This window comes from Schistocerca nitens, chromosome 6, assembly GCF_023898315.1.
Source record: "Schistocerca nitens isolate TAMUIC-IGC-003100 chromosome 6, iqSchNite1.1, whole genome shotgun sequence".
Lineage (NCBI taxonomy): Eukaryota > Metazoa > Arthropoda > Insecta > Orthoptera > Acrididae > Schistocerca > Schistocerca nitens.
In genome coordinates this window covers 718,973,090-718,999,418 of record NC_064619.1, presented here as the reverse complement: position 1 = coordinate 718,999,418, position 26,329 = coordinate 718,973,090, and the positions used below count along the sequence as shown (strand labels likewise).

Below are 26,329 nucleotides of genomic sequence, written 5' to 3'. Positions count from 1 at the left end.
GTCATTTCCTAGCATCCTGACAACTGGAGAGCTTCCAGTCCACCGTAGGCGACTGGGACCACGGGGCGCCTACACTACTTTCAAACTGAAAACTAATATCTTTTATCAATTTGTAAGACGTCGTCCTTCAAAAGCAGGCAAGTCATCGCCGGTGGCAAAGAGTGAGGTATTCGTAACTGTAACCATTTTAAAAATTGTTAAAAGCATCAGCATTGTTGTAATTATTATTATTATTATTCTTTACTTTCTCAGACGTTAAGTCTGGTTAAAAATGAAAAGTGACGCGGACCTTGATCAGGCGTCACTTCCTTTTAACAGTATGGTATGTGTTATATTGCATTTAGGAACTTTCGGGTAATTGAACATGTATCAATAATTACTGATTTCTGTAGTTGTATATATACGTTTGGATGTAGCTCTATTGCATTGATGTACTGGTGGATATTGTGTGGTATGACTCCTGTAGTTGATAGTATAATTGGTATGATGTCAACTTTATCCTGATGCCACATGTCTGACTTCCTCAGCCAGTTGGATGTATTTTTCAATTTTTTCTCCTGTTTTCTTTTGTATATTTGTTGTATTGGGTATGGATATTTCGATTAGTTGTGTTAACTTCTTCTTTTTATTGGTGAGTATGATGTCAGGTTTGTTATGTGGCGTTGTTTTATCTGTTATAATGGTTCTATTCCAGTATAATTTGTATCCATCATTCTCCAGTACATTTTGTGGTGCATACTTGTATGTAGGAACGTGTTGTTTTATAAGTTTATGTTGTAAGACAAGCTGTTGATGTATTATTTTTGCGACATTGTCATGTCTTCTGGGGTATTCTGTATTTGCTAGTATTGTACATCCGCTTGTGATGTGATCTACTGTTTCTATTTGTTGTTTACAAAGTCTGCATTTATCTGTTGTGGTATTGGGATCTTTAATAATAATAATAATAATAATAATAATTATTATTATTATTATTATTTGATTACTTTCTCAGACTTTTTAGAAGTCTGGTTAAGAATGGAGTGACGCGGACCTTTATCAAGCGTCACTTCCTTTTTTCTGTACGGTACATGTTATATTGCATTTAGGAACTTTCGGGTAATTGAACATGTATCAATAATTACGGATTTCTGTAATTGTATATATATGTTTGGATGTAGCTGTATTGCATTGATGTATTGGTGGATATTGTGTGGTATGACTCCTGTAGTTGATAGTATAATTGGTATGATGTCAACTTTATCCTGATGCCACATGTCTTTGACTTCCTCAGCCAGTTGGATGTATTTTTCAATTTTTTCTCCTGTTTTCTTTTGTATATTTGTTGTATTGGGTATGGACATTTCGATTAATTGTGTTAATTTCTTCTTTTTATTGGTGAGTATGATGTCAGGTTTGTTATGTGGCGTTGTTTTATCTGTTATAATGGTTCTGTTCCAGTATAATTTGTATTCATCATTCTCCAGTACATTTTGTGGTGCATACTTGTATGTAGGAACGTGTTGTTTTATAAGTTTATGTTGTAAGGCAAGCTGTTGATGTATTATTTTTGCGACATTGTCATGTCTTCTGGGGTATTCTGTATTTGCTAGTATTGTACATCCGCTTGTGATGTGATCTACTGTTTCTATTTGTTGTTTACAAAGTCTGCATTTATCTGTTGTGGTATTGGGATCTTTAATAATATGCTTGCTGTAATACCTGGTGTTTATTGTTTGATCCTGTATTGCAATCATGAATCCTTCTGTCTCACTGTATATATTGCCTTTTCTTAGCCATGTGTTGGATGCGTCTTGATCGATGTGTGGCTGTGTTAGATGATACGGGTGCTTGCCATGTAGTGTTTTCTTTTTCCAATTTACTTTCCTCGTATTTGTTGATGTTATGTGATCTAAAGGGTTGTAGAAGTGGTTATGAAGTTGCAGTGGTGTAGCCGATGTATTTATATGAGTGATTGCCTTGTGTATTTTGCTAGTTTCTGCTCGTTCTAGAAAGAATTTTCTTAAATTGTCTACCTGTCCATAGTGTAGGTTTTTTATGTCGATAAATCCCCTTCCTCCTTCCTTTCTGCTTAATGTGAATCTTTCTGTTGCTGAATGTATGTGATGTATTCTATATTTGTGGCATTGTGATCGTGTAAGTGTATTGAGTGCTTCTAGGTCTGTGTTACTCCATTTCACTACTCCAAATGAGTAGGTCAATACTGGTATGGCATAAGTATTTATAGCTTTTGTCTTGTTTCTTGCTGTCAATTCTGTTTTCAGTATTTTTGTTAGTCTTTGTCTATATTTTTCTTTCAGTTCTTCTTTAATATTTGTATTATCTATTCCTATTTTTTGTCTGTATCCTAGATATTTATAGATATCTGTTTTTTCCATCGCTTCTATGCAGTCGCTGTGGTTAACCAATATGTAATCTTCTTGTTTAGTGTGTTTTCCCTTGACTATGCTATTTTTCTTACATTTGTCTGTTCCAAAAGCCATATTTATATCATTGCTGAATACTTCTGTTATCTTTAATAATTGGTTGAGTTGTTGATTGGTTGCTGCCAGTAGTTTTAGATCATCCATGTATAGCAAATGTGTGATTTTGTGTGGGTATGTTCCAGTAATATTGTATCCATAATTTGTATTATTTAGCATGTTGGATAGTGGGTTCAGAGCAAGGCAGAACCAGAAAGGACTTAATGAGTCTCCTTGATATATTCCACGCTTAATCTGTATTGGCTGTGATGTGATATTATTAGAGTTTGTTTGGATATTAAGTGTGGTTTTCCAGTTTTTCATTACTATGTTTAGGAACTGTATCAATTTAGGATCTACTTTGTATATTTCCAGTATCTGTAGTAACCATGAGTGGGGTACACTATCAAAAGCTTTTTGGTAATCAATGTATGCGTAGTGTAGTGACCTTTGTTTGTTTTTAGCTTGATATGTCACCTCTGTATCTATTATCAGTTGCTCTTTACATCCTCGTGCTCCTTTGCAACAGCCTTTTTGTTCTTCATTTATAATTTTGTTCTGTGTTGTATGTGTCATTAATTTCTGTGTAATCACTGAAGTTAATATTTTATAGATTGTTGGTAGGCATGTTATGGGACGATATTTAGCTGGGTTTGCTGTGTCTGCTTGATCTTTAGGTTTCAGATAGGTTATTCCATGTGTAAGTGTATCAGGGAATGTGTATGGGTCTGCAATGTAACTGTTAAATAATTTAGTTAGATGTGAATGTGTTGAGGTGAACTTCTTTAGCCAGAAATTTGCTATTTTATCATTTCCAGGGGCTTTCCAATTGTGCGTAGAATTAATTGCTCGGGTGACTTCATGTTGCAAAATTATCACGTCAGGCATTTGTGGTATCATCTTGTATGAGTCTGTTTCTGCTTGTATCCACCGTGCATGCCTGTTATGTTGTACCGGGTTTGACCATATGTTGCTCCAGAAGTGTTCCATGTCTGTTATGTTTGGTGGATTGCCTATTTTAATGTGTGTGTTATCTATTGTCTGGTAAAATTTCTTTTGGTTTGTGTTGAATGTTTGGTTTTGTTTCCTTCTATTTTCACTTTTTTTGTATCTTCTAAATCGTTTGGCCAAAGCTTGTAATTTCTGCTTCTTTTCATCTAATTGCTCTATTGCTTCTTGTTGTGAGATTTTACCTAACCGTTTTCGTTTTTTGTCTGATATTTCATTTCTTATAAATTGTGTTAGCTGTCCGATGTCTTTTCTCAGTTTTTCTATTCTGATCTGTAGCCTGTGTTGCCATGCTGGTTTTGTGTGTTTCTTCTGTGTGTTGGTTGGTTCTGATCTCTGCCTAGTGTGTATATTTACTGTAGTGAGTGCTCCTACATAAACCAGTAGTTGTAACTCTTCCATTGTTGTATTTTCATTTATTTTGTTGTGTATGATTGTGTTGATAGTTGTTATTGTTGTTTCGACTTGTGGGTTATTTGGTGGTCTATGCAAGAATGGTCTAATGTCTGTATCTGTGTCTTTGTATTCTATATATGTCAGCTGAAATTTCTCTTCTATATCTAACATGTGTGTCACTTCGTGTTCTATTTGTGCTTGTTCTGGTGGCTGTCTTAAGATGTCGTTTTCCTCTGATTGTTTAATTGATGTGTGTTGTTCTTTGTTTGTTTGCTCTGGGATGTTTGAGTCCATTACTGTATTTTCTTCTTCTTCTGATTGCACATTATTTTGTTCTAGTATTTGTTGTACTTGTTGTTTGATGTTTTCTAATTCTGACTGGGGTATCCTGTTATTTTTGATTATTACACGGATCTGATCAGCTAGTCGTTGTTCTGTTAAAAATTTTAATTCTGGGTATCTGGTAATAAATGTTGTGTATACTTGTGATCTGTATCCAGTTGTGTTGGTTCCTAGGTTTGTTGCTTGGTAATAACAGAACATGAGGTGTCGATTAACTTCATCTGACCATCTCATCCTCTGTCTTTGTTTTCCTTCTAGGGTGGTTGCAGGAAGCATATCCTGCAAAACACCTCTATTTGGATTTGAATCATTTTCTAGTTGGCTAGCAGTGTCGTTACCATTGTGGGCGGGCATAGGGTTCAAGCGTCGTCCCCGACCATGACGGCGCTTGTCCGAGGCTTCTTTAGTTCTGTCCTGAACCAACTAATCACACTAAAAGGGGGGTTAGCCCTATTAGTGGTTTGTTCTTTTCGTCGCCTTTTACGACTGGCATAACATACCGGAGGCCTATTCTTTTCCCGGGCCTCCACGGGATTTATTATTATTATTATTATTATTATTATTATTATTATTATTATTATTGTCACTGTTGTTACCATTACGTTACTATTTATGATTATCCATCTTTATGTTACTATTTATGATTATCCAATTAAAAGTGTTGTTGTTGTTGTAATAGTTGTTGTCATTGTAATTATTTTTATTGTTGTTGTCATTGTAATTATTATTATTTTACTGTTTACAGTTATCTGTTATTGCATTACATCATGGCCTAGTATTACACGAAATAACGTCGTGTGCCTTCCATTAAAGTACAAGGCCGAACCTTGTAAACATTAGGCCTCCTGAGCGATACAGGATACTTAAAAAATACATGTTATTCTATCTACAAAAATACTGATGACATTAAAAGTTCAGGAACTCAAAGTTTTGAGGTCAATTCCGCAATGATCCTTGTAAGAAACTTCAATCACGAAGCTGTAGGAGGATTTTGCTGTTTCATGGGCTTGGGCAATCATTTTTCAATGAACAGCAAAGCAAGACACTGAGAATATTTAGTTTGCGAGTGTGTATTTGGAAGATAAGTTTTGCTTCTCTTCAACAGAGAAAATGATATTTCTGCCGAAGCACTGGTTGCGAGAATGGTTAAAATTAATGTCATTAGTTTAAATAATTCAGGGACTGCTTCACTGAGACCACAGGAGGCGAAATGCTGACTTTGTCTACCAACTGGGTGGTTCTGTAATTAGTCTGAAGAAAGAAAGACAGTTCCATCCTTAGTCCAGGGAATAACAACATGTCCACTGTAGGGTGTCTTCAAGGAATGAAATGCAGATTCATGAATATTTTCAGTATTTGGGCTATATTTATCATAACTCATATGTGAAAGTAACTCCAAACTATCCAAGCCAGTATATCTATCAGTTAATTAACACGTAACAGTATCAACAATATCACAAAACAAAGCACTGTACAATGTTTCTCAGTCAGCCATGCCATCCCATTGCTTCTTCCTTGTAGGCTCTCAATCACTTTCATCTGGCACAGTTTCAGACCGAACTTAAAATTTACTACGAAGTTCCTGTAACTCCAGACTTACACTGGCCAACTTCCTTCAAACAACAGTCAACATCAAAGGGTTTAGCTTCATCTTCATCTACATCTACATCTACATCCATACTCCGCAAGCCACCTGATGGTGTGTGACGGAGGGTACCTTGAGTACCTCTATTGGTTCTCCCTTCTATTCCAGTCTTGTGTTGTTCGTGGAAAGAAAGAGTGTCAGTGCGCCTCTGTGTGGACTCTAATCTCTGATTTTATCCTCATGGTCTCTTCGTGAGATATACGTAGGAGGGAGCAATATACTGCTTGACTCTTCAGTGAAGGTATGTTCTCGAAACTTCAACAAAAGCCCATACTGAGTTACTGAGCGTCTCTCCTGCAGAGTCTTCCACTGGAGTTTATCTATCATCTCCGTAACGCTTTCGCGATTACTGAATGATCTTGTAACGAAGCACGCTGCTTTCCATTGGATCTTCTATATCTCTTCTACCAACCCTATCTGGTACAGCCCCCACACCGGTGAGCAGTATTCAAGCAGTGGGCGAACAAGTGTACTGTAACCTACTTCCTTTGTTTTCGGGCTGCATTTCCTTAGGATTCTTCCAGTGAATCTCAGTCTGGCATCTGCTTTAACGACAATTAATTTTATATGGTCATTCCATTTTAAATCACTCCTAATGTCTACTCCAAGATAATTTACGGAATTAACTGCTTCCAGTTGCTGACCTGCTATTTTGTAGCTAAATGATAAGGGATCTTTCTTTCTATGTATTCGCAGCACATTACACTTGTCTACATTGAGATTCAATTTCCATTCCCTGCACCTTGCATCAATTCATTGCAGATCCTCCTGCATTTCAGTACAGTTTTCCATTGTTACAACCTCTCAATACACTACAGCATCATCCGCAAAAAGCCTCAGTGAACTTCCGATGTTATCCACAAGGTCAATTATATATATTGTGAATAGCAACGCTCCTACGACACTCCACTGTGGCACAACTGAAATCACTCTTACTTCGGAAGACTTCTCTCCATTGAGAATGACATGCTGCATTCTGTTATGTAGGAACTCTTCAATCCAATCACACAATTGGTCTGATAGTCCGTATGCTCTTACTTTGTTCATTAAACGATTGTGGGGAACTGTATCAAACGCCTTGAGGAAGTCTAGGAACACGGCATCTAGCTGGGAACCTGTGTATATGGCCCTCTGAGTCTCGTGGGCGAATAACGCGAGCTGGGTTTCACACGATCATCTTTTTCGAAACCCATGCTGATTCCTATGGAGTAGATTTCTAGTCTCCAGAAAAGTCATTATACTTGAACATAATACATGTTCCCAAATTCTACAACTGATTGACGTTAGAGATATAGGTCTATACTTCTGCACACCTGTTCGACGTTCCTTCTTGAAAACGGGGATAACCTGTGCCCTTTTCCAATCTTTTGGAACACTACGCTCTTCTAGAGACCGACGGTACACCGCTGCAAGCTTGGAGTATTTTAGAAAGAACTGCTGATCTGGTAAGTATATATATACAAACAAAGATTCTGTGACTTACCAAACGGGAAAGCGCTGGTAGATAGACACAATAAAAAAACACACAAACACACACACAAAATTTCCAGCTTTCGCAACCCACGGTTGCTTCATCAGGAGAGAGGGAAGGTGAGAGAGAGAGACAAAAGGATGTGGGTTTTAAGGGATAGGGTAAGGAGTCATTCCAATCCCGGGAGCGGAAAGACTTACCTTAGGGGGAAAAGGGGGAAAAAAGGACAGGTATACACACGCACATGCACACACACGCACACATCCATCCGCACACATACAGACACAGGCAGAGATATATAAGAAACTGAAAGCAATTTCTTAAATGTCAGGTAAAAGCCTTTGGCACGTACTCTTGTTTCGCCGTGCCATGAACTGGGGTTGTCTTTCATAGACTTGAACAGCTCTTCAAGTTCAGTCTTGTGGTTCATCACTAGCTCGATTAATCTGCTGTTCTATAACCATGTGGTGTTGGATATTGAAGGAAAACGTCATTTGATCAATTTATGCAAAGCATTGGAGAAAAAATGGGCAAAACCAGAAATTGAAAAAATATTTTGCACTCCTTTATATGTTCAACTGACTGTTTCAGAATTAAATTTGGTTTATGAGCACAGCAATGTATGAAAAGAGCTGAGGGTTCTTTTCATCTCAAAAGTTTTTGTACCCCATTATGTTGCCCAGCGACAATGGCACAGCCATTATGTGTCTGAGCTACCAGTTCTCTACCACAATCAAATTCACTTATGCAACCAAATACACGCTCTGCTAAGGTAGCAGCACTGATGTCAACGAAGTCCAAAAATCTCTCACACGCTTCACCCATGGATATTCCACATTGAAAACAGTTCAGACGTGGGACTGGCTTCAAACATTTACCATTTCGTCCATAATAACCGTAACAAATCGCATTTGTTTTAGTTTTTTCGAAAGTTCTGTACGAATGGCTTCAGCAATGGAATCAATGAGATCCTTCTGTATGTAACTTGAGATGCCTTCTGAAGCAATTGAGTCTGCAAGTGATATGACAGACATTCATTTTTTTGTGTGCCAGTGAGTTAAACAGTTCAACATAATTGCCCCGATTATCCTTGTCCTCTGTTTCATTGTGTCCTCTGAAAGGTGGTTCTTGTGCAGCTAGGAAACACTTGACGTCAACTAAACAGCTCACAATGTGTCTATTTTCCTTTATTTGGTCATTATGCTTCTGAACATGTAATATCAAGGTACTATTCACACAAAAATCTACCCTTGTACTGCCAAATTTAATGAACATCCATACAGGTGTAATTTGGTCCTTGGAATTTTCGCGCCATAAGTTGCAGAAATTGTTCATGTCACTCGTGCCACTTTTCATCCACAACATATTGGAAACAAACAAAACACATGGCCAACAGTACAATTTGTGTGTCTCTTTACAGCCACGTAACCATTTGCAAGAGGATTACCAAGGTTCTTGAAAATGTCTGATGAACATCCATACAGGTGTAATTTGGTCCTTGGAATTTTCGCGCCATAAGTTGCAGAAATTGTTCATGTCACTCGTGCCACTTTTCATCCACAACATATTGGAAACAAACAAAACACATGGCCAACAGTACAATTTGTGTGTCTCTTTACAGCCACGTAACCATTTGCAAGAGGATTACCAAGGTTCTTGAAAATGTCTGATGTAAACTTTAAATACTGTAATATATAAATGCGGAACATTTGATGTACGCAGTCCCTCTTTGATCTTGTCACTTTTTGCCTCAAAAATAAGTCCTCTGAATGGATGTCTCCGCAACCAGCACACACTTGCAATCTGATATGTTTGTTTCTTTTGGCGAATCCACTGCTTCGTCCATACTGCTTCAGCAAGCCAACATCACACGTATGCAGAAACTAATTTAAAACCATTAAAGAAATATTTCTTCACTAAAACTATAATGAATGAGTAACAACATTTTCTACAACATTAAAACTCTAAAATACACAGCCTGATTTATATCTGAACTTTCAGCACTAGCGCACGAAAGAAAAACACTCGTGTCTTTGGAAGAGCTAGAGAATCGTAGGTATTACATGACTATCAACTGCCTTACAACTGCCAGCTCTTCTCTTCCACTAGCAAAAGTGAGAGTGGGAATAGGCCTCACAATGGGATGCATCCGCAGCATTAATTGCTATTGTTCCGAAGTTACAGAATTGTAGCATGTAGCTGACCAGCCCCCATGGCCTTCCAAACTGGTGCCTGTCACACTGACAGCTGCTAATGTTTTAAGTGCACCCAGGTTAACAGTGCATTTTTATATGTATGAAGTATGCACCCAACTGAAATTGTTGAAAAAATATATACCAAAAATGCTTAAATGTAAAAAAAAAGTGTTTATCTGTAACTGTAATCAGTGATAACAGCAGTTACTAGCACGCCTCGCTCCTGGTCATGACCATTATTTACCGGTTCGCACCAAGTGAATTCAACTTTGGTTCAAAAGGAGCGAAACTGATAATTATGCAGTTTACACATGGAAACGAAATAAATAATAGGCCAAAGAAATTCATTTAAGTATCAAATAAAGCTTATTTTCCTTCAAATTGTCTCCTAAGCTATAGATGTGTTCTTGAATAGAATTAGGTAATTACTTGCATATAAATAATTTATAATAAATGTGTGCCACTGTAGTGCAAGTAAAATGTTCCCTGCATAGAAACTTCGTGTGAAGGTGATGCATAGAACAATTATTAATTTTCATCTGATGGCTTGTCACAGCTTATATTAAAATGCATCTCCCAATCTCTCTTTGCATACCTCCGTCAGAGTACTTACTGCATAACTGCAACAGATGTGCTCATGTCTGGGGCTGGCGGCTTTGACTCATTGATAAGATCTGAGAGAGCTGTTTCAGATAATGTTCTGCTCTTCCGGGCACGTTCTTTTGCTAGTTCCCTTTGCAGCAACACCTTTTCTGTTTCTAGTTGTTCCAGTTTATCCAGCAGAGGTTTCGTAGCAGAATCAGTTTTTGATTCCAGGCTTCTGGGGAGAAAAACTGTGTGTTAGCAACATTTTTAATAAGTTTCAAAGAAGTCTTTTTATAGAAAGCTATAATACACCATTAATCAGTATAACCAAGAAGGGTAAGGTAATAGATTTACTGCTAAGAAAAGTGATACAGTCAATTTCTGTATTGTGAAAAAAATAATGAAACTGGATTCCACCATATAATTAATGATTAAATATTTCTAAGAACATGAAATATAGCTTACAGATGCAAGTGGCATTCTACAAATCTAATTAAAACACAAATCACTTCCTGTCTAATTAAAACATGAATCAACAAACAATCTACCTTTACTCTATGCTGTGAACACCCTTTAATGATTTCATTAAATCGCAATTTATGACTGAATTTGTGATACATGTGAAAAATCTGGGACCAATGATAAGAAGTCAATCATGTTTACAATAAAAAGAGATACTTCGTGTATATTACATACAGCATAAATTTTCATTCTGGTTTCATTTACCCAAGTTATTCACACTGCGGTATTCAGTACCTTAAAATCCCTTTTTCAGTTATCCATACAGTTATTCTGATTCATAAAAATCTGTACACATCAACCAATTCAAAATGACCAAGATTCCACTCAAAATGACAGTCAGCAGAGCAGTATAGATCTGTTAAGAAGAGACATATTTTACCAATGAGATCCTTAGAAAATATGTTTTTTTTTAGGAGGGAGGGGGGAGGGGAGAGGGGGGTGGGAGTAGAAGAAGAAGAAAAATCTGTGAATGAGATTATTTTGGTTTGAATGATATACGAGGATTTTGGTTAATCAGTGAACTATGTGAAACTCTGAAGATGGGAGTATATAATCTCAAAATTGGTAAGGTAATGTTAATATCTTGAAAAACAGCTGGATGAAATTTGTCCAGCATAAAACTAACAAAAATACAGCTGAAAGCCCCATCAAATCGATCTGCAAAGAGAAGTTTACAAAATGTACGTGTATACGTTTTTGATGTTGAGTCAGAGTCTTGGATACTTGTCTTCCAGGCACAATTCTCCACAATTTTAGCCATCAAACTACATCACAGATTTACGACAATCTCCTGTGTGCCATTACTTATCCATTCCCAAATGCCCATTTTGCAGTTCTGACGGAGGAGGACTGTTTTAGCTGCTGTGACTATCAGTGACTGAACATTTCAGCTTGAAGTGATTATAAAACTTCCATACTTTGTGGAACTTGCTTGTCGATTTACAGTTTCTGGACCTTACACTGCTTTTTCTGTTGCTCTCTTGAATTCTAAGTACCAGGTTATTTACAAATAACATGTACTTAAAGCACTGCTGGGTGTCTAGCACTGGGCTATGCCCGAGAGATTCATAGTACTACAAACTGTCAGATTAGCTTATACAGCTCACAGTATTCATGATACTGTTCAAGTGTTCCAATACAGCAACTGAATAGAATGTCTATATTTAACAACACTAAGATTCCAGTCTGGCAGCACTCGTTCTGGAAGACTACCTTTCTACTCCCTCTAAACAGTTTAAGAGTTGGTGTTTCTCAACGGTGCTGAAAGAAGAGTTTGCAGTCTCCAGTCGCTTTTACTTTTAAGGTCAATATTGTTCTCACTGACTGGAAGCAGCAGTCCAGCTATGTGGAATACCTTGTACCCCAGAATGCCTCATACAATGGACGACAGTGCAATAGATGTTCTAGAAACAATATGCCAAACAGTATTTTGCTTCAACAGTCACTGATCTTCTTGGCATGTTGTTCACTTCTAAGGTGGTTCACCTACATTCCTACCTATCCACAAAAACATTCTAAACATTGGCCTAATTGTGATCACAGAAGCATGCACAGAGCTTACAGTAGAAATGATGACTACGAGCAATGAGCATTTCTACAGCCTGACATCAGTTGGGGTGAGAAGGAAATAGTAATTAATGCAATGACATTATGCTGTTCACCTTAAGTTACAGTGCACAAACTGGTTAAGTTAATAAGGTACTTAATTTTTCAGTAATACTGTTAATGAAGAATTAAATGTGGATAAACAATAGCTTATTATTGATAAAATGTGCATTTGTTTCCACCTGGCATCTGTATCTTCTGTAAGCCGCCGAACTGTCTCTTGAAGCCTCTGGCACTCTGCCACTAAAGATGCTTCCCTTGTTCTGAATTCATCAACCATTTGGTCTTTTTCCTGGACAACTTGTCTTACCACCTCATTGAAAGTTATCTGGAACAGTTAGCATTGATGTATTAATTCATACTTCATAGCTACTTAGTAATTTGTAAACTCATTTGTAATTTGTAAACTCATTCTTATCCACTACCATTGTTAATTGAGGATTTCATTTCACTACCAGTTACAGTCACATGATCACCTTCGGGTAGCCTGCTTTACAACAGACAAAATAATAAAATTTTGAAAGTACTATATTGTCAAGGAACAAGTTGGATTTCGAGGTGGATACAGCACAATGGACCATTACAAAGCCAAGAAACTACATATTATATGACGGTACCATCTTATACATTAGAGGTAATGCTAGTTGATGCGTATAAGAACTGTGAAGCTATGCAGAAAGGAAAGGTGACAGAAGATGGTGTTTCAACTGAACAATTTGTAGGATTTTTTTTAAAAGAAACTTGCAAAATTTATTTACAGAATATCTTGGGGGGGGGGGGGGGGGGGGGGGGAAGAAAAATCGGCCCAAACTGGCACAATGCGGACATTATTGTCCTTCACAAGAAAAGAGGCATCCAAGACAAAAAAACTATTGACCTAACATTAGTATTCTCTACATAATGCAGGAGATATTCACCAGCATCACAAACTTTACAGAAAAAAAACAATTAGGTTTTAATCAGGCAAAGGAAAAAGATGGGTTTAGAAGTGGATAGAGCACACTGGACCATTAGAAAGTTCAGACAGAAATTACAAAATAGAGCAATTAGTGTGGATTACTATTTTTCAGTGATTAATATATTTTGCGGAAGTTTTGACTCAAGTCACTACCTAATCTGTACAAAGCATTGATTTCAAATGTTACTTGAATTACCCTTCAGCTTAGTAACACTTGCAATAAACACCTTGTTTCTCAGAGCCCACGGTTTAGATTCCATTAGACATAATCAGGATAATTGGAAATTCAGTAGTGAAATAAGAGGCAAGAAAGGAGAGTCTATCATCGGAACTATTTTCAGCACTGGTAGGGGAATTTTTCAGATTCTTAACCTACATAAACGAAGAAGGAAAATGTGTTAATTGAATCTTCTCCAATTTGCAGATGACATTGCACTGTTTTCCTCTAGAACAGAGGAACTTCTACATCAAATGGAAGTCCAGACTTAGGCGTAACGAGTGAAGTAGTGTACTTATCACAAAGAAAACCGTACAATTTGACAATTAAGTCATAGACTCAGTTGGCAAGTTTTGTATTTATAGTACTGGAAGACGAGAAAATGCAGAGAGAACATAAGAGTGAAAACTATTAGAGTGCTTTCCAAAAAATTTTAAGCAATTTTAAAACAAGGCTTCCAATGGGTCTGAAACTGCTATTGTACAATAAGTGCATATCCCAGTTCTGACAGATAGCAGTGAGACACAGACTTCAAATTTGAAAATTGCTCAAAAACTGAAGAGTCCTCTGCAACAAATGGAGAAATGTATGTTGGAAATCACTAGGGACACAAGTAGATTAGTTGAGCATGGAACAAGCTGGAATGAAAAAGAAATAGTGGTGGATGGGACACAGCCAACTGAATGGGCAGTATGCAAACCATGAAAGAGCTTTGTGGGATTCCAGAGAAAACCACCTAAAACATACAGGGACAACTTGGATTAGCTGAAGATTGCAAACAACAGGAGGTCTTTACGATGCTAGTTATCTAAACGTTATGTGGACCATAATGGCAACCTCTCAATGTGACATGGAACACGAAAGGATGGTTATGGGTCGAACGTAAGAGTCTGGATCAATGGTTACCTGCTTCTTTGCCTCCTCATCTCTGCGTGCCTTCTTCAGTTCCTCTTGTAGTTTTAGATCCCATTGCTTTCTTTCAGTTTCTACGGCTGTTTTTACTGCACTTTCTTTCTCCACTAACAACTTCTCTCGCAGCTGATTCATCTGTTGCTCATGGTATGCCAGTTCTACGAGATCGGCACGCTGAAATAATTAAAAAGAAAATACAGGACTTTAATAAGAGGCCAAGAAGTAAATGTTTATGCTAATCTTTCTATTTACAGCAATGTTGTATTTTAAGTGGCAAAAACAATTAAAGAAAGTGGAATGCCTCTTAGTAAGATAAAGAAAACATATCACATGTTGTTCAAGAATTATTGGAGATCAAGTGCAAGTATCTCCCTGTCACAGGTTTGTTTCACTCATAGGAGAATGTCACAAAAATGTTGGAAAACTTTAACTGGAAAACTCTTGAAGCCTGGCGTAAGTTATCCCATTAAAAGCTACTTACAAAATTTCAAGAACGTGTAATAAGTTAAGAATCTACAGTTCTCTTTTATCCTCCTACACATCACTCCTGTAGCACAGCGAAGTCAAAATTAGACTAACTGCAGGACACACAGATGCTTTTGAGCAATCACTCATCTCGCACTCCGAACAATTGGAAAAAGAAGAAACCCTAAAATGCTGTTCCATGCTAAGTATCCTTAGCTGTGCACTTCACTTCACAGTAATTTTCAAAGTATGTAAATGGATGTGGGTCTGAACTGAGCTTCTGGATTTCTATACTTGCCTGTAACCTCCATTTTAGCTAAGAAACCCCAGGGAACTTTACAAATGGCGTATCATTTAGTGCAAAACCATCAACAACTACTGCTGGTTACAAAAGATCCTTTTTGTTTGCTTACAACTGTGTAACGAAAGTTTGAGATTTAGGACAGAAGACATGTGCTGTAAACCAATTGTATAGCAAATTAACTGCTGTAATTTAAGCTATGTCAGAGTTTGGACTTTTGATTGGAAAGCATGTGCCACCAAGAAAAATATAATTCTTGAACAAGTCTTTTCAACTCATTCATGTGGGTTAGAAAGGGAGGGAACCCAGAACCTAAATTTGTGAGACTTCATGTTTCATAATACTCCACTCTAACTTAAATTTTATTCCTATGCTGCTGTTTGTCGGAGTGGCCCTTTGCTTTGTGTTTCAAAGGAAGGATAACTATTACTAAACAGAAGGTCTGTCATCAGCATTGTAATATTTTGATTTACTAAAATGAATTTTGTGGCCCACGATGTTTTACAAAACTGCACTTGTGGGGTAAGATGTAACTTCCTCCATACAAAATCCTTTACAAAAGGTGTACCTTGAGACAGTAAGTTCTGTTTCGAAGAAAATAATCCAGTACTCCACTGCATGCTGCTCTCTCCAAAATTTTTGAAACTGCTATAAGGTTGATAATGGTTCAGTTATTGAAAAGTAATGCCTCTGAATTTTTTATTCTGATCTCGACATCAGTTGAGTGTCCAATCCGCCTGCACATACCTCCACAGCCGTTATTCACCTCTCTCATTTATGGCCCGTGGTGCACCACAGTTGCCTCGACACCGTCTTCAGATAGCACCACTCTGACATGAAAGGTATACTTTAACCATGGCAGCATGCAAACAGTTTACAAACTTGGCCACTTCGTAAATATTTCCACCCCTGGCCTGGAAGCCAATACCCAAGTCCTTTTGGACATAAGATAAATTGCCCAGTTTCCACATTACAAGAACAACTGCAATGTTTTCCACATCCCCAAACAAGTTTTATGTACCATCCACTACTAATGCTGCCATCTGTAAGTGGTTATTGCACATTGACAACAAATACAGGCAGTGGTCACATTAATGGACTGTATAAAATGTTGCCCATCACCATCTAAATTGTGTGTGTGTGTGTGTGTGTGTGTGTGTGTGTGTGTGTGTGTGTGTGTGTGGAGGGGGGGGGGGGCATTTGAGTAACATCACTCCACTGTTCCTGAAGGAAGACAACAGAGGGAGGAAGACAACAGAGGGAGGAAGACAACAGAGGGAGGAAGACAACAGAGGGAGGAAGACAACAGAGGGAGGAAGACAACAGAGGGAGGAAGACAACAGAGGGAGGAAGACAACAGAGGGAGGAAGACAACAGAGGGAGGAAGACAACAGAGGGAGGAAGACAACAGAGGGAGGAAGACAACAGAGGGAGGAAGACAACAGAGGGAGGAAGACAACAGAGGGAGGAAGACAACAGAGGGAGGAAGACAACAGAGGGAGGAAGAATATAAAGGAAGGAAGGAAGGAAGGAAGGAAGGAAGGAAGGAAGGAAGAAATATCGGAGGTCAAAGGTCATGATTTAGGCTCTGCTTCAGACCAGGTGAAATCATTAAAACACTCAAAAACAATTGAAGTTACAATGTCCACAGACCACTGTGACCGTATTCATATCATAACATACACCTGCTGATCATTTGATTAGAGTACAGGAGACATGTCAAAAAAATTGGGTAATACAACTTCACTGATATAAAACTATGATTAGTATGGAAGAGCAGTATTTTAATATTAATGTAACATTTTTCGGAAATAGGCAATTAAATGTACACAAGACTATTGATAAACTATAATCCTGCTCAAATAGTCAGTTCATCCTTCATGAAATCTTATTCGAATTAACAGCACACTGTAGGGTACCATGTAACTTTATTTGAAGTCAATATAGCCTCATACTTAGAGTGTACGAGTAGCTTTCAATAAGTACCGGAACACTTTTTTTTCTCAGCCTACGTCAGTTGAAAAAACATGGAATTTGTTGTGAGAGATTGTGGCATATACCCACCTCAGCCCCTATAGTTTTATGAAGTTGTGATAGGTGGCAGTGCTACACATAGCCTTCAACCTGGCATCTGTTATGGAGGTGCGTTGCAAGCAGAGAGCTGTCACTGAGTCTCTTTTAGCAGAAAACCGGAGCATTTCAGATATTTGTAAGTGCTTGCAGAATATCTAAAGAGACCTGGCAGTGAACAAAAACACAGCGAGTCATTGGGCACGGCGTCTTATCGTCGCAACAAATTCGCAGAAACCTGTCTACTCTCCCACTTGAGGTCCAGTCACATAGCTGTGACCCCTGCAATGTTGGAATGTGCGGACACACTCATTAGAGTGTGATTGACAGATCAGATTCAAACACCTCACTGCACAACTGAAGCCACACAAGTCTGCACGCCCAACAGAAGCTATAATAAATAAATAAATAAATAAATAAAACATTGGACTTTCTTTCTCATCCACCCTACAACCCAGATTTCGCACCTTCAGACCTCCATCTGCTTGGCCTAATGGAGGGCGCACTCTGCGGGAGCAGTACGTAGATGGTGGAGTGGTTAGTGATGCAGCAAGACATTGGCTCCTACATCAACCAGTAGAGTGATACGATGCCAGCATACTGGCCTTCCCTGTAATGTGGCATAAGGCTGTCGCAATGAACAGAGATTATGTTGAAAAATGCGTTTTTGTAGCCAAAACACTGGAGAATAATATGGTATATTGGAACCATAAAAAAAAATTGCTTTAAGAAAATAATTGTGTAGCATTACCTACTGATCGCCCCTCGTATATAGAAAGGCATAGACAATGCTCATCTTTATGTTCAGAAATAAGGACACTATTTATATGAGAAACTGTCAAATGAAAATGAAACAGATGGAAAAAGTAAGTGAACTGTTTATTACTCCAAAGACAACTGCAATCGCTTAATACATTTATCTCACTGAAAGAAAATACAGTCAATTTCTTCATGGAAAAATATTAGCAGTTGGTTAAGGCCATGATCGTATTGCAGTGTCCACTTTCATCCAAACTGAATCAACAGCCACAAATGTCTTCTTCAGGACACCAAAAATACAGAAATCCATTGAGAAAGACTGGGACTGTATGGAGAATGATTAAGGACAGGCGGAGTCACATGTTGCCTAGGTTATTTCGATTATGCTGCAGAAGCTTTGCTGGGAAGCCTTGTGGCGTAAGGTACAAGGATTGTGATCATGAACACACTGTACTTCTCTTCTCTCTAGCAGAGAATGAAAGCTGATACAGAAGTTAATTATTATTACTTTAAATGAAATCAGTTTTATTGTGGAAAAAAGAAAGAAATGATCAACATTATGTGCCTATATAATCTGAAGATGAGCGATTGTCTTGACAAACTTAGTTTTTGTGTGGTTTTCCTCTCAAAAAATATTATTACCTTTCTCTTAGTAAATGTGAAGAAGAGAGTGTGACAAAGTGTTATACAACTGATGACACTATCTCTCAGGTTTTCTTGTGAACTACAAAATATATCTCATTATAACTCATGTGAGAGGTGATTGCAAAAATCACACAATGTTACTGTACGTACAATTACGCACTGTACATATGTAATGCATCAAAATAAAAGTTTTCAAGTAAGTCTTCATAAAAGCACGATTTTCCATTGTATTCCACTGTATACTGGGCAGGGTATATGTGCATGCAGGAAAATAGCTATAGAAAGAGGAAGAGGGGGGGGGGGTCTACGCACAAGGACATGTGCATGTAAATACACATAAGGCATGGTTTGAGTCGTCCCAAAATCAGAGGATGTGCAGAACAATGGAACCATAATAAGTGATTAAAATTTCAGAGATGACGTGCATGAAGGTCCAGCAGCACCCCTTTTTGTGTGACCAGACAGGGCAGTGTTGCGCTTTGTTCAGTAGGGGGAGAACTCTGTCAACATCACAGGTCGCAATATCAACACACGAGCGTGTTCAAACAGAGTAAAATGATTGGTCCCCAGGAAACGGGTTTGTCACACCACAACATAGGTACAGGATACACTGCTAAGACAGTGAAGCGAATATGAAACCAGTAAAAAGGAGAGGGTTGTACATGGCGACAAATGGGTACTGGACCACACAATGCGATCACAGATCTGAATGACCCCATCCTGTCCATACGGTTGTTACTGACAGAACAGCTCATACGCAGTGTAGAATCAGCTCTGAAGCACTGCCATGGGTGTGGACATGTCGGCATCAATAGTTCAATGGTGTCTACTGAGGACCCAACTGGTGGCATGCAAGTCATTATGTCAACTTTCGTTTGCCAGAAACCACAAACACCTCAGATTGTTACAGGCAACTGAACATTGTCATTGGTGTGATGTGTGGAAAAATATAGTATTTTTGGATGAGTTCCACTTAAATTTATCCTACAGTTATGGCTATGAATGTATTAGAGGCTACAGCTGTATTTAAGGCAACCTGAACAGCAATAGCTGCACCAGTAAGGTTTTAGAGGCAGAGGCATTGCCCCTCTCGCAGGCAGATCCCCATGCTGATTTCAGAAAGGTAATGTGTGGTCACGTGACGAGGTACATGCAAGCCTCCTTCAAAGAACAATGAGTACAACAGCTTCCCCGTCCTCCACATTTGCCCGATGAGACTCCCATTTAACACGTCTGGGGTACGGTCAGTCGGTAACTTTAATGTTCTTGTCCTCCTGCAACCACTCCCCTGCATTGTGGATGGTTGGTTGGTTTGGGAGATCAAAGGGACCAGACTGCTACGGTCATCGGTCCCTTTTTCCAAAGACAAAGAACACCCACAGAGAATAAAAACGAGGAACAAAATAGAACACAGACGAAACAGAACAAGAGAAACTCAGACAAAGACAAGACAAAACGAACTAAAACCACACAGTGTGTGACGGTGGTTGGCCGACCATAGAAATAAAAAAGGAAAAGTCAACCACTGAGAAACACATTAAAAAATCAGTTTAAAATCCTAGGCCAAAGGCCAGAATCAACACAAAACAATAAAATAAAACAGAAACACTCAGATTAAATGATAAAATCCCCCTGCCCGAATAAAACGTAAAACTAAGTCAGCCATAGTGGAGTCGTCTGTTAAAAGGGCAGGGAGCGTATCAGGCAGCGCAAATGTCTGCCTGACCACAGCTAAAAGGGGGCAGGCCATCAAAATGTGGGCCACTGTCAAAGCCGCCCCACATCGACATAGAGGAGGGTCCTCCCGGCGCAGTAAATAACTGTGTGTCAGCCGGGAGTGGCCAATGCGGAGCCGGCAAAGAACTACTGAGTCCCTGCGAGTGGCTCGCAGGGATGACCGCCACACAGCCGTCGTCTCCTTGACATCACGGAGTTTATTGTGCGTTGTCAGTTCGCGCCATTCATCGTCCCATAGCGCCAAGATTTTGCGGCGGAAGACTGCCCGCAAATCAGTCTCTGGGAGGCCAACGTCCAGAGATGGCTTACTGGTGGCCTCTTTCGCCAGGCGATCAACATGTTCGTTACCCGGGATACCGACATGACCGGGGTCCACACAAAGACCACAGAGCGGCCGCTACGGGCAAGAGTATGCAGAGACTCATGGATAGCCAGCACCAGACGAGAACGAGGAAAACACTGGTCGAGAGCTCGTAAACCGCTCAGGGAATCGCTACAGATAACGAAGGACTCACCTGAGCAGGAGCGGATATGCTCTAGGGCACGAAAGATGGCGACCAGCTCAGCAGTGTAAACGCTGCAGCCATCCGGCAAGGAACGTTGTTCGGAATGGTCCCCTAGAGTTAGCGCATAACCGACTCGACCAGCAACCATCGAGCCGTCGGTGTAAACAATGCCAGAGCCCTGATACGTGGCCAGGATGGAATGAAAGCGGCGGCGGAAGGCCTCTGGAGGGACTGAGTCCTTCGGGCACTGTGCCAAGTCGAGCCGAAGGCAAGGGCGACGAATACACCATGGGGGTGTATGCAAAGTAGCCCGGAAAGGAGGTGGAACAGTGAAAACCCGAAGCCCAGAGAGAAGCTCTTTGACGCGGACCGCTATTGTACAACCAGAGCGGGGCCGACGTTCTGGCAGACGGACGACCGATCGCGGGAACAGGAGACGATAGTTAGGATGCCCGGGCGAGCTTAGAACATGGGCAGTATAAGCGGCCAGCAAACTTTGGCGTCGGAACCGCAGTGGAGGTACACCTGCCTCCACTAGTACGCTGTCCACAGGGCTGGTGCGGAAAGCACCAGTGGCAAGGCGTATCCCGCTGTGGAGAATTGGATCCAGCACCCGTAACGCAGATGGGGATGCTGAGCCATAAGCCAGGCTCCCATAATCCAGGCGGGACTGGATTAACGCCTGGTAGAGCCGTAAAAGGGTAGAGCGGTCGGCGCCCCAGCGGGCGTGGCTCAAACATCGCAGAGCATTGAGATGCCGCCAACACGCCTGTTTGAGCTGCCGGATATGAGGCAGCCAAGTCAACCGGGCATCGAAAACCACCCCCAAAAACCTGTGGGTCTCCACCACAGCAAGGAGTTCGTCGGCAAGATAAAGCCGCGGCTCAGGATGGACTGTTCGGCGCCGGCAGAAATGCATAACGCGGGTCTTGGCTGCCGAAAACTGAAACCCATGCGCCACAGCCCAAGACTGCGCCTTACGGATAGCGCCCTGTAGCTGACGTTCAACAGCTGCAATGCCAGTAGAGCTGTAGTAAAGGCAAAAGTCGTCAGCATACAGGGAAGCCGAGACAGAATTTCCCACGGCCGCAGCAAGCCCGTTAATGGCTATTAAAAACAGACAGACACTTAAAACAGAACCCTGTGGCACACCGTTCTCCTGGACGTGGGAGAAACTATACGAGGCCGCGACTTGCACGCGGAAGGTACGACACGACAGAAAATTGCGGATAAAAATCGGCAGAGGTCCCCGAAGACCCCATCCATGAAGCGTAGAAAGGATGTGATGACGCCATGTCGTATCGTACGCCTTCCGCATGTCGAAAAAGACAGCGACCAGGTGCTGACGGCGGGCAAAGGCAGTACGGATGGCCGACTCCAGGCTCACCAGATTGTCGGTGGCGGAGCGGCCTTTACGGAACCCACCCTGAGATGGAGCCAGAAGGCCCCGAGACTCCAGTACCCAATGCAAGTGCCGGCTTACCATCCGTTCAAGCAACTTGCAAAGAACGTTGGTGAGGCTAATGGGACGGTAGCTGTCCACCTCTAGAGGGTTCTTTGCAGGTTTCAAAATGGGGATGACAACGCCTTCCATTGTGGATGTATTAACAAACCGCTTAGCAGTTGGTTCCACAGGAACACGTCCAGGCACTCTTTGATTATGAGCCAAGATATCTCTAGAGGCTCTGACTGCAGCACATGGCAGTTTCACACAATACTGAATTCTCATGGCCAAACTGCATGCAGAGTTCTGTAATTCAAATCCTATGTATAAAGTCACATACCTAATCTGTCAAATTTCATTGCAATCATATGTCTCCTCCTTTGTTGCAATTTTAACAAACAGTAATGTATATTTTGAAACAAAAACACAAAAACATGCAGCCCGCATAGACGATCAGACACTTTTCACCTAAGTAGATAGGCACATGTGCTGACTGCCAAAGGGGAGATACAAATTCTTAAAAATTCTTTACCACATTTTCCTTTACACAAAATCACACACAATATGACAACCTATAACAACTTGTAAAGAATTGTTTTTAAAAATTGCTAAAAATGTTTATGTATAAATTGTGTGTTATGAATGTTGCACATGATTTTACAGTTTTTTAAATCTGTAGAATATCGACTGGGCTTATATGTTACGGCAATAATTAAAGCATATATAATTATTAGGAATAGTACATCCATTCCTTAATCTAAAGTGAGATAATATTAATTCATACTACCATTGCGCTATCTGACGTACTTCGGTATCAACAATGTTGACAAAGGGATCTGTCAATTGCAATGTGGTGATGAATGTGAAAACTTGTAATCAGCACAATAAGGTGTGTATGTACACATAGCTGTTATTTTTTCAAAAACAAGTGAGTCATGACTGCCTACGTCATAACCTTAGTTGAAGAAATTAAAAGCAACTATACGTTAAGCCCAATCGACAGAAGGGTGTCTCCTTGGAGAGATGTCCACAAAATATACCGTACAGACAGCAGAGTTCCTCAACCAAAGACTACATGTCCTTTCCCATATTGCTGCTACGGATAAAGAGTAAAATGCAGTCAACAGCCCACGTATCGATTGCTGAAACAGTCTATAACACATGCACTGGTATGAAACCAGATCAAAAAAGGGCATTTGATCGGGAAACGGCGAACCGTCAAAGGTTAGTGACAATGAGGACAAAGTGGTGGGGATCACCACTTAATAAATGGCGATGACTAGAACGACAGTGCCCAATACACAACCTAGCTAAAATGGTCTCCTGCGATGAGAGCAGGTTGGCCATGCCGATGGGACCCTGGAACTTGTTCCCATGAAGAAAAGGCCAGTGGTAATGATAAAGTGACACTATCTGCTAACAGATGGCAACACTGAGATCATCTTAAGGAATGGAGCCTGTTTCAGCCTTGGCAGCAGCCTCAACAGCTTCACTTCCCATCAGACTGACATGACCAGGAACCCACATGAACATCACAGTGGCTCCCTCAACAGCGAGCAAGTGAAAGCTTTCTCGGACCAGTTTCAATTAGGATGGACTATGTATAGCACACAGAGGCTACGAAGGACAGAGAGTGAATCGGAGCATATGACACAATTAAAAAGCCCGAGTCACCTGATGTACTGGGTGGCCTGATAGATAGCGAAGAGCTCTGCTATATAAATCGAGCAGTATTCTGGAAGCTGATACCGAAAATGTTCGTTGTCAATGATGACAAAGGCACACACAACACTACGGTTGGTCTTATAGCCATCAGCGTACACGAAGGTACTATCGCTAAGTCGTGTAGCGAAGGTCCAAAACTTAGTGATAGATTCAATCTGGAGTAGTGTCCTTGGGAAGTGAATGAAGTCCAAGATAAACACACGCCACTGCACAAAGCCTAGGTGGTAAAATGGCAGGTAGTGTGAAGTTATGCTGCCGGAGCAATAGCCAAAAGTGAACTCCCAGAGGTAACAGAGAAGAAGGGTGCATCTCATACTAGCAGTCAAGGAAGTCATCTAAGAAAGGGGCATAGGATGGGTGGCCGGTCATGGCAGAGAAACTGCATGCGCATCCACTGAGGAGGACATCCACTGGTATGACATTGGCAGTTCAGCACCTTCTGCATAGACTCTCAACCGGGCTACTGTAACAGGCGACAGTGGCCAAACATATTCCACGATGGTGGATTCTGTTCAGATGGTGCGAGCTGGACGAACGTGCAGAGGAATAAACAAACCAATCATACTCTACTTTCCAATGGACACGGGATGATCCGATCCGCTCCCCAGGAAGGCCGCTTAGGACATGTAGGACACTGAGGGCCAGGTACAGCTTGTGGCCGGGTATAACACATGGGAGGACCAAAGAAGTTTCCTATCAAGCACGAGCCCCAGGCATTTCACAGTTTCAGCAAATGGAAGAGCAACAGGCCCAAGACGTAAAGGTGTGCGAAACCCACTGAGCCACCAGCAAATCATACAAATGGCTTTATTAGTGGAAAAGTGAAAGCCACTGTTGATGCTCCACGAAAGAAGAAGATCGAGACATCGCTGAACATGTCACTCAAGGAGCCAAGTCCATGGAGAATTACAATAGATTGGAAATTCCTCGATGAAAACGGAGCCAGAGATGCCTGCAGGAGACCATCTGTAATAGGGTTAATGGCTGTAACAAGTAGGATGACACTCAGGATGGAGCCCTGAGGCACCTGGTCCCCTGGATAAAGGTGTCCGACAAGGCCATACCTTGAAAACTCAATCTTTTAAAAATTCCTGAAGGAAATGAGCCAGGCCATCTTGGAAACCCCACATGTATAGAGTACGGAGGACACCAGTCTTCCACCAGGTGTCATAGGCTTTCCCTAAATCAAAAAACACGGCCATTGTCTGGTATTTCCACAGAAAACCGTTCACGATATGGGTTGACAAAGTGACAAGATGGTGAACTGCAGAATTCCGCATACAAAATCCACATCATACAGTGGTTAGTAGTTTGTAAAGCTCAAGCCAGCGTACCAGCTGGCCATGAAGTTTACATTCCATCACCTTGCAGACACTTCTTGGGAAAGAAATGGGGTGGTAGCTAGAAGGAAGGTATTTGTTCTTATCGGGCTTAGGTATGGATATGACAGTGGCTTCACACCAGCATCTAGGAAACGTGCCATCTGCTCAGATGCAATTGTACATACGAAGGAGAAAGTGCTTGCCCGCAACAGGAAGGTACTGCAACAGCTGAATGTTAACATCGTCCAGCCCTAGGGTGGAAGATTGGGATGAGGCGATAGAGTGGTCAGCTCCCTTATAGTAAAAGCATGATTGTAGCAATCACCATTCTGAGAGGATAGTATCACCCAACATGCCTCAACTCGTTTCTGAGGGAGGAATGCGGAATGACAGTGGGTGGGGTTCAAAATCTCCACAAAATAGTGGCCTAAGGTGTTGGAGATAGCAACAGGGTTCACAATGACAGGTTCCGGATGGTATACCAGTTTGATTGTACAAAGAGTAGTCTACAGCATTGGCCCCTCACCTAGCTTGCACTTACGTGAATCTCCCATCCAGCAAGTCCTAAGTGACTGGAAAAAAATGCAGGTGACTCCAGTACATAAGAAAGGTAAAAGAAAGGAACGGAAAATTACCGACCAATATCTCTAACTTCTGTTTGCTGAAGAATTCTTGAACACATTCTCAGTACGAATATAATAAACTTTCTTGAGGCTAAACTGCCTGATAGGTTCCCTCTTGGCTGACATTCTCAATCAACTCAACCTCATCTGCCTGAATACTGGAGTGTCCATGTTGCTTTCATACTCCCTGCACACCTATTCCCATTTGGACATCTCGTTCTTCCCTGCCCAGCATACCTGTCATCCCGAGTGGTCCATTCTCTCTGAAACGAACTCGAGCGACTATGTCACGTATGCTATCAGCTTGCTGACTGCTACTCCATCTGCATGTAAACCTAATTGGCAGCTTTTTAAGCCTAACTGGAGGCTTTGCTCCTTCCTGGCAACCTTTGACGAACATTATTTCCCCAGTTG

The 26,329-nt window shown here is 40.6% G+C and overlaps 1 protein-coding gene across 3 annotated transcripts in view; it reads right to left on the bottom strand.

Annotated features, from left to right (window-relative positions):
* The window catches only part of LOC126262220 (RB1-inducible coiled-coil protein 1), a 338,326-nt gene that overhangs the window by 37,455 nt on the left and 274,542 nt on the right, over positions 1-26,329 (bottom strand). For 2 of the 3 annotated variants that reach the window (XM_049958658.1, XM_049958657.1), the window contains exons 15-17: positions 14,313-14,492; positions 12,414-12,559; positions 10,133-10,339 (exon numbers count right to left, since the gene is read on the bottom strand). In XM_049958658.1, the coding sequence (XP_049814615.1) occupies positions 10,133-10,339; positions 12,414-12,559; positions 14,313-14,492 (533 nt within the window). The remainder of the gene's footprint in view (positions 1-10,132; positions 10,340-12,413; positions 12,560-14,312; positions 14,493-26,329) is intronic. The other variant, XM_049958659.1, reaches the window with a different exon arrangement.